The sequence below is a fragment of the Larus michahellis genome, chromosome 12 (genome assembly GCF_964199755.1).
Source record: "Larus michahellis chromosome 12, bLarMic1.1, whole genome shotgun sequence".
NCBI classification, from domain to species: Eukaryota; Metazoa; Chordata; class Aves; order Charadriiformes; family Laridae; genus Larus; species Larus michahellis.
Window position 1 is genome coordinate 6,191,130 of NC_133907.1, and position 8,854 is coordinate 6,199,983.

The window sequence follows — 8,854 nt, forward strand, 5'->3', positions numbered from 1 at the left end:
CGCGGCCGCCCCGAGCAGCCGCACCAGTGCTGGCCAGCCCCGCTGGGTGGGCACCGGCACCGGGTCCGGCCGGGGACTCCCGCCAGGCAGGAAGCACCGGGTCCCACCGAACCCCCTGCTGCTCAGGGCCGGGAGCGGGGAGCCCTCACAGCCCAGAGCCGCAAACAGCCGGTGCCCGGGGACTGTGGGGACTTCCCGGGCCGGTCCCATGGGAGCGGGGCCTAGAAATCCCCACCCCACCTTTCCCTCCCCGTCTCTGCCCTCAAGTCTCCCCCGGGACCCTTTGTGCTCTCAAGCAAGTCAGTTTTGGGAAGTGACGGCAGGACGGGGAATCCAGAGCACGTGGCTCCCGCCGCTGCCAGCCCTGCCATAGTCCTCGGGGAAGCACGCTATCCCCCACCTCCCGCCACCACCACCGGGCCAAGGCCACGGGCAGCATGCAGCCGGCAGCCTCCAAGCCGGGGCTGAGGCCGTGACCGAGGCCATGACCGAGGCTGGGACAGCTGTCATGGAGCGCGGCCACGCAGGCATCACCATGGTGGCAGCACGGCGTGTGACTGGGATGCTGAGAAGGGACCTCTCAGCATCCAGGGAGCAGCTGCTCCCCGCCTCGCCACACACCCGGCTGGAAAGGAGAAACCGGGGAAAGTCTCCAGAGCAGGCAGGGGGGGCCTGGAACTTCCCTGGGCACTGCTGGGGGATTCCTCCGAGGGAACTGAGGCAGAGGCGGGTGGCCGACCAGAGGCGCAGCCAGGCCTCTGGCGCATTTGCCCCCTTTCTGTTTCTGGGCTAACACATTTGTGGGGAATCCGTGGCAAGGCCAGGGCCTGCGGGCAGCCGTGAGGGGCTCTCCAGGGCCACAGCCGTGAGTTATCGTTGAGCAAACGACGCAAAACCTCAAACTTCTGCTTTAGGAATGACCTGGCAGGGGACGGCACAAACGTTTTCCTCGCCGTGGCCCACAGCTGACTCCCGCCGCTGCCTGCACCCCCTTCACCCCGGGAAGGTGCAGACGGGGCAGTGGCTCGGTGGGGCTGGCGGGGAGGGGGCAGGAGCCGCCATCCCACCTCCAGCTGCAGCAAGACACCCACACCGAGCCACCGCGCAGGGTCCCCCCGCCCCAGCGGCCCCGCCGAGACCCCCGGGGGGGCGGGTGTCCCAGCAGGGGTGGCCGGCGGCGTCGGTCCGTCCCCGCCTCGGCCCGCTCTCGCCCCCCCGGGCCCGGCCCCGCTCGGGGAAGTCCCGGGGGCGGCGGCGGCCGGTGGCGGGCGGCCCAACGCCCCCTTCCTGGGCGGGAACGGGCACAGGCGTTATAGGGCGGGCGGCCCCGGTGGCGGGGTGCGGCGACATGAAGAGGCTCAGGCTGTTGGGGCTCCTCGGCGCGGTGCTGCTGGGCGTGAGTGGGGCTGGGGCTCTTCCCTTCCCTTTCTCTTTCCTTCCTTTTTCCTTCCTTCTTTCTCTCCCTCGGGACAGAGCCGCCGGGCTTTCCGGGAAAGGGCACGGTCCGGCCGCTCTGGCCTGTCCCCTCGGCGCGGTGCCGGGCGGCGGCGGAAACTCCGATCGCGCCGCCGCCCCGTACAGCCCGAGCCAGCCGGGTCCGGCACAACCCGCTCCCCCCGGACCGTGGGTGCGGGGAGGCAGACAGGACGGGGAGGTCTCTGCCCGCGGCCCCTCAGCCCCACATCGCGCTTTCACTTTCCACCCGGGGGAGCGGGGCGCGGCGGGGTCCGCAGCCCAGCCCAGCCCGGGGACGGGGGGCACGGGTCCCCGCGGGCACGGACGGGCACCGTTGAGCCCCGGGGCTCTGCAGCCCTGGGCGCAGCCTGGGCCCTCGGCTGGGGTCCCCCCGCTCCGGGACACGGCTTGCGTGCTGGGAGGCTGTTGGGGTGCAGGGACAGGCCCTTACACTTCCCTTTCAGCCCTGTGTCAGACGTGCATGACGGCGGGGACAGTTCCCTTCTGCTGGGTCAGAAGTCCCCAGGTCGGACCGTGGGGTGCCTTACAGCCCCATGGCTGCCCCATCAAGCCAGGGGGCCTGCGGGGGTCTGCAACTTGATATACTTGCCAGGGGCTTTCCTGCCCCACGGGACCAGTGGATCAGCCTTGGGACGGGCTGGCAGTGCTCTGGGTGGGCACAGGAGGCTCAGGCTCCCCCTGCCCAGGACTGCAGCACTGTTGGCAGGGGCACGGGGCGATGTGAGATTATAATCTGTTAGGAAATGTGGGGCTACCCTGCCAGAATCACTGCCACCCCACTTCAAAGTGAGCACTGATGGCATCAGGCAGCGCAGGCGGCTCTGGTGTGGTCTGTGGTTAGCGCAGGCATGGGAGAAGTGGTGCAAGGAAGCCCTTGCCTTGGGACGTAGGTTAGCGTGCAGGTTAGCACACGCGTGCTTGCAGAAGTGAGGTGATGGCGGAGTGCTGGGGAATGGCATGAATTCACAAGGTCTTGTTTCTTCCAGTGCTGGGAGCCTGGTGATGCCGTAAGATGCTTTGATAAGCAGTATGAACACAAGGGCAGGTGCTGCAACCGGTGTCAGCCAGGTACGGAGACCTCTTCCCCTTCCTGGGGTCCCAGGACCTGGCTATGCCAGGGCCCACAGTGGAGAAAGCCCAGCTCGGTGTGACTGAGCCATACTCCGCCCTGTTGCCAGTAGGGCTGATAGCTTCACTTCCCTGTGTCACCTCAGTGCTAGAGCAACTGGAGACCTCATGGGTGCCCTGGGAGAGACCCCCTGGACCTCACCAAATCTGCCACAGTTCTCTTGGTGCTGTCTGTGCACCTGTAGCCTCAGGACCCCCGTGGCATGGGCAGCTTGTGGGGAGAGTGCTGCAACTGGCACTGCCGGATCGTGAGGGTATTTGCTAGCTCCCGCTGTCACTCCCAGATCATTTCCCAGTCCTTGGAGTGCTGGAGACAGTGAACGCACCCCCCTGCTGTCCTGCCTCAGCACCCAGCAGCCCTCCCCACCCATCCCCATGCAGCACGTGTAGCCACCTGAGTGGCATCAGGCTACCAAGATGCTGCTTGATGGTGGCCTTGGCACCCACAGCTGCCAATGCTCCCCTGTTCTGCTGACAGAGCTGCTGCCTGGAGAGGGGGAAGGCCCCCTCGCCCCTTCCTCACCAGCCTCTATTGCAGGGGAAAAGCTGGTCTCCGAATGCAGTGTCACAGAAGACTCTGTCTGCGCCCGCTGTGAGAGCAGACACTATCAGCAGGGCTGGACAAAGGAGAGGCACTGTACCCCCCACGATATCTGTGAAGACAGTAAGTGCTCTCTGTGCCCACCAGCCCCAGCCTGCGGGGGCTGGAGGGGCTGGTGTCCCCCCCCAGGCTCAGTTGCCTGGTGCCGCAGCTCGCCCATGCTCCCTTTGCCCAGATGCTGGCCTCATCGTGAAGACGCCAGGAAACGCAACACACAACACGGTGTGCCAGTGCCGGGCCGGCATGCACTGCTCTGACACCAGCTGCCAGACCTGCGTGGAGAACCAGCCCTGCCAGCGCGGCTTCGGCTTCGTGGCAGGTGAGTCCCTCCAGCTCCTCCCTCTCAGCAGGACCGATGCCCTGGCAGCATCAACCTCAGGCCCTCCAGGGAAAGGGGGACTCCCCCAGCAAGGTGCCCTTAGCAGGGCTTTGGGTGAGCTGTGCCTGCCGCTGTGCCCTGGCAGCATTGCCATGGGGAGGGCTGCCCACCTGACCCTCACAGCCCGTATTGACCTTCCTGCAACCTCTGCTTCTCTCCAGCCAAGGCCATGGCCCGGATGTCATCCCCCTGCGAGCCCTGTGCAGAAGGCACTTTCTCCAATGTCTCTTCTAAAACCGAGCCGTGCTATCCTTGGACAAGGTATTGTCTGAGTGCCGACCACATCCTTCACCGATCCCCAGCTGTGCCCAGTGCTGTGAGCACATCCTCTGCTGCCAGCTTCCTTAGGGACCTTGGGGACCAGGCGGCTAGGATGGTCTCTGAGGGACAGAGCATCAGGCTAGCGTAGGGCAGGAGCGAGAGCAGCAGAGCTGTGAGGCTGGTGAGGTCCAGGGTGGTGTGGCTGAGCAAGAGGCAGACATTCCGGCCCTTGTGACTGTCCCTCAGCATGTGCACAGAGTGCTGGCCCCTCCAGGGACGTTCACGCTGTTGTCTGCACTGGGGAGGAAGGGATGAAGAGCTATGGGGATCCCTCAATGCCCTGTCCAGGCTCTCCTTCCCAGCACGCTCCTTGGATGTAGTCATCAGCCAAGGCACCAGCCCTCTCCATGGGGAGTCTGGCTTTGAGAATGCCATGGGCTGGCAGGCCATCCCTGTCTTTAGAAAGCTGCTTGAGGGTTAATTGCACTCCCTGGTAGAAACGTGAGCCTTATTTCCAGGTTGAATTAGTCTCGCTTCAGCTGCCAGCCATTGGATTTCACTTTGCTTTTATCTGTGCCCAGAAATTACCTCCCCATGGAGCCACTTGTAGCCTGTCATCGAATCATCTCTGAGCTGTTCCGCAATAGCTGCGGTGCCCAAGCCCCAGGGTCTCCCTGACTGGGCAGGTCTCATATATCTGCTCCCTCCTGTGCCTTGTCCCCAGGCTTGTCCCCTGTCTTCAGCAGTTTCAGCAACTCCAGACCAGGACCCCAGGGTGGGGCCCTGCTAGGTACCCGTTGTCCCTGCATCCCCAGCCTGGGTCCCTGGGTTCCCAGCCACTCGCCCCCCGCCCCGAGCCCGGCTAGCTCAGCATAGGTCGCTTTCTCGTGCAGCTCTGATGGCTGCCCAGCCCGGGCCGTTCCTCCTCGGGGGCTTTCCGTGTGCTCAGGCTGTGGTTACATGGTTTCCTTCTTTCCTGCAGCTGTGAGGAAAAGGGGCTGGTGGTGAAGGTGAAAGGGACGAACACCTCGGATGTGATCTGTGGTAAGTGCCTGGTGCAGAGCGGAGATCTCCTGGTGCTCCGGCTCTCGCAGCACTCGGGGGAGCTGGCCTGGTCCCTGGGTGTTTTAGAGAGAGGACTACTGCCCTGCTGGCATGATGCCTTCCCACTCCTCTCTGTCCCCATGAGGGATCCCTAAGAGACCAGGCCTGGAGCAGAGGCAGATCGGGGACCTTGGCGTCGCAGTGGGAGTGTCATGCGGGTGCCTCACTGACCCCATCTCTCTCTCTGCAGAGTCGGGCAGGCGCTCCTCGCTGTCAGTGCTGATCCCCATCACGGCTGCGATTGTCACATGCCTCGTGGGCATCTGCATCTACTGCCTGGTCCACACAGGTAAGGGGCTGGGACACGAGAAGTGATGCTTTGTCCACAGGGGCCATATAGGGCTGAGGAGCCGAGCAGGGGGGGACGGCGGCAGCTCTGCTGAGACTGGGGCAGCCCTTCTGGGGACACTGCCAGGGCATGGCTCCCCGAGCCCATCGCCCTGCCGGGTCAGTGGGCTCTGTCCCTGGGAGCAGGCACGTTTGCACTGCCACAGCCCAAGCTGGGCCAGCTCTTGGAGGAAAGCACCGGTGCCCTGTGGGTCCGGCCTGGCTCCCCCGCCTTGGCCCCCAGCCTGGAAACAGCAGCAGGCACAACGTGAGCCGCAGGACCTGCGGCGCAGGAGCACCTGCCCCAGCTCTGAGCCCTGAGAGCTCATTGCGGGCAGGGCAGGAGCATTCCCCTGACTGTTGTCTTCTCTGTCCCTCTTTCCATCCAGATCCCAGGCGACGGGTGCAGAAGCAGGTGAGTCTGCCCAGAGCCCTCCTCCAGCAGTGGGTTGGGGTCCCTCCTGGGCGCAGCCTGGGCTATGCCAGCACCAGGGAGTTGCAGAGCAGGGGGCTGCGGCTCTGCAGGGCAGGAGGGGTGGGGGCTGTCCTAGGACTGCCTGGTTGGGACACAGCGAGGGCTGGGGCAACCCTGGGATGCTGCTGGCAAATGCTGAGACAGGAGGGGACCTGCACAGGGTGAGGCCCAGCCCTGCATGGGAGCGTAGCAGGAGCTGTGGAAAGGCGTGCTGCAGAGGTGGGGGACATTGCTGCCTGCCCCTGACCCCTGTCCCTCTGCAGATAGAGGCTGGGAAGCCTGTAGAGAACCAGCAGCCCATGGAGGATGGGGAGGACATGCCCCATATGCAGGAGACCCTGCTCAAGGGCCAGCCTGTGGCCCAGGAGGATGGCAAGGAGAGCCGCATCTCGGAGCAGGAGAGGCTGTGAGGGCACTGCCTCCAACAGGAGCACAGACTGGGGCCAGCACCATCTCCTCCGTCCCCTCTCCAACTGGGGAGAAAATCTAGCATCTGGCCTGGCTGCAAATGAACATGATGGACCGTGCAGTGGACCACGGCACGACCACCCCCCTGGGGATACTATAGGTCTGGCTGCCTGCCCAGGGCTGCCACGGTGGAGCAAAACTCAGCTGCCTGCACCGGGATGCAAGAGCAGAGGCCGGTCCCACTGCCCACCTGGGGGGCCCCCACAGAGTGCAGCATGGCTGCTGCGGTGCTGACCTCCTGGCAGAGCCTGGTGCAGCCACCGGGCTGGGGTTGCCGTGGCAGAGCAAGGCACAGCTGCGCACTTGGAGACCCCATAGCAGAGCCTGGGGGGATGCCAGGGTGGAGAGTGCAGGCTGTTGATGAGTGACCACCATGGCAGAGACCAGTTCAGCCACCCGCCCAGGGGGGCTGCGGTAGCACCCAGCTGGGCCACCGCACAAGGGCCCCGTGCTGGACCTGTGTCCCCCTGGTGATGGATGCCGGGTGGCTGCTGGCCCCGTGGCAGCCTGGGCCAGGGTAGCAGCCCCCTTGTCGCCCCGGCCACCGGGCTCCGTGGGGACACATAGAGGCAGGACTCGCTGTCCCGGCAGCCGCCTGCAGCGCTCTTCTCCGGGACGGGGTTGGGGGGACAGGGACCACCGGGGACGAGACCCTCGGCCACCGACGCGCGGCGGCCGGGAGATGGTGCTGCGGGACCGGCGCGGGGCTGCGCGGGGCGGGGCCGCCCTCCGCCGCTACCGGAGGCGGACGGTCCCGCCCCACCGTGGGGGGGTGGGCTCCGGGCTCTGCGCGGCCGCGCACCCTCCGCCGGTGGGTGGTGGTGGTGGGGTTTTCCGCCGGGCTCGGGGGACTTCCTCCCCCCCCCCCCCCCCCCGCACACCCACTCCCGCACCGAGGGCACGCGTGGGCACAGCCCGGCCCCGCTGCCCGTAGCCATCGACGGGGGGAGCTGCCGGGAACCCGGGCTCGGTATTCACCACCGCACCGCTGGCAAAAAGCTGTAATTAAAACTTTATTTCTTCTCCCCCCTTGCGTGAGCTGCGCGGCCTGCCCGCCCCTCCTCGGGCTTCACTGACTGCTGGGACCTCAGTGGGATGGTCTTGGGAGGGATGTGCTAGGGATGGGTGGTCCCAGGACAGATGTTCCCACCAGAGAAGGGAAGGAAAGACACAATCGGCTGTGCTCATCCTTGCCATGGCCCCAGACCCTCCTTACGCAGCCCCCCAGCCTCCAGCGCACCCTGAGCCTGGGTGCGCCCCCCCTGCATCCGCAGTCATGGTCCCCCGAAGCTGCCGGGCAGCGTGACAGTTCCCCCCCTGCTGACCCCTGCCTGCAAGGAGAAGGCAAGTGGGCTCCTGTCCAACACATCCCCACCACCCCTGCCTTGACCCCAACCCTGCATCGCAGGGGACAGGCAGGGCTGCCTGGAGAAGGCAGCTTCAGCGCACCTTGCCTGGCCAGTCCATCACCAACACGCACTGTGAGGGGTCCATCTCGCTGCAGGGCAGTGCTGGGGGGTGCTGGGGGGAGCAGCGGAGCTGTTGTGGGCCCTCACTCCCTGGCCTGGGGTTGGCACCGAGCCCAGCGCAGGCTCCAGGTACGGAGAGCAGCTGCAGCCCGTAACCTGCCACCACCCAAGCGCATGCAGCGTGGCATAAGAAAGGCCATAAATCCCGGAGCCAGGAGCAGCTGGGATACACAGCGACTTTTACTGTGAAGGCAGTGGCACATTATTTAAGGCTCCTCTTAAAACCTAATGTTAGGTTTAATAAGGGAGATAAAAGCATGTCAGCAGCTCTCCCTTTCAGGGCTTGGTGCTCCCAGCAGTGCTGGTGGGATGGTCCCAGGGCTGGGGAGTGTCCCCTTGTCACCAGCCCAATGAACACCCTGCCCTGGGGACAGACATGACCCCAATTCCTGCTGGCCGAGACAGCTGGCATCAAGTGGGCGACAGACACGGAGCATTTAGCCCCAAAAGGCCCCTAAAAGTCTGTCCTCCATGGCTGCCCCACGCAGCAGGATGGCCCCTCTGGCTTCCCATCTCCCCCGGTGCTGACCTCTCCCTGCCGGCACGCAGCGTGTTTAATGCCTGCTCCCGCATGTCAGACATGTGCCATCTCATTAGCGCGTCTGTCCCCCAAAGTGAGAAGGGAGAGCGCGTGAGACCTAATTGAATGTAACTAATTATTCACTCTGCAAATGCTCTGTTTAAATGGGATTGTGAGGGACAGAATTACTCATTCTGAAAAGGGGAGAGAAAGAGAGAAAGACAGAGAGAAAACAAATAGAGGCGGATGCTGGAGCTGCAGCTCCCTCTCTCCCCAGAATACCAATTACCAGATGAAGTGATTGTATAAATCTTTACCGAGTGAACAAACTGTACTAGTCACTTACTCCTGTCCTCTTATTATGAGGAAGCAATGAAAAATCATCCCACTCTCCCATCCGGTTAAGGGCTCCCAGTTGCTGCCTTGGATGCTGCCCACAGCTGGAGGGCTTGTCCCGGTCCTTTCCCTGGGCAGAGGTCCTACAGAGACAAGGCTGAGTGTTTGGCAGGGGTGCACACCACTCCTGCACCCCTGATCCTGCAGGGGGGACAGCGACTGCATGTCCCCCAGGGAGCTGTGGGGCTCC

General features: G+C 64.5%; 1 protein-coding gene across 1 annotated transcript; it reads left to right on the top strand.

The window, feature by feature from the left end:
* Positions 1-1,304: 1,304 nt before the first annotated feature.
* Positions 1,305-7,245, top strand: CD40 (CD40 molecule). Its single transcript, XM_074604930.1, has 9 exons — positions 1,305-1,396; positions 2,463-2,544; positions 3,143-3,268; positions 3,381-3,524; positions 3,746-3,845; positions 4,828-4,889; positions 5,140-5,238; positions 5,666-5,691; positions 6,015-7,245. The coding sequence occupies exons 1-9, from the start codon at positions 1,349-1,351 to the stop codon at positions 6,159-6,161; spliced, it is 834 nt and encodes a 277-aa protein (XP_074461031.1). The 5' UTR covers positions 1,305-1,348; the 3' UTR covers positions 6,162-7,245.
* The last annotated feature ends 1,609 nt before the right edge of the window (positions 7,246-8,854 follow it).

What these genes read in the sequence shown, in the direction of transcription:
- CD40 (XM_074604930.1), top strand. Translation starts at nt 1,349, where the DNA reads ATGAAGAGGCTCAGGCTGTTGGGGCTCCTCGGCGCGGTGCTGCTGGGC. An exon ending in TCGGCGCGGTGCTGCTGGGC is followed by an intron (nt 1,397 to 2,462) that starts GTGAGTGGGGCT and finishes TGTTTCTTCCAG; the next exon opens with TGCTGGGAGCCTGGTGATGC. An exon ending in GGCGACGGGTGCAGAAGCAG is followed by an intron (nt 5,692 to 6,014) that starts GTGAGTCTGCCC and finishes GTCCCTCTGCAG; the next exon opens with ATAGAGGCTGGGAAGCCTGT.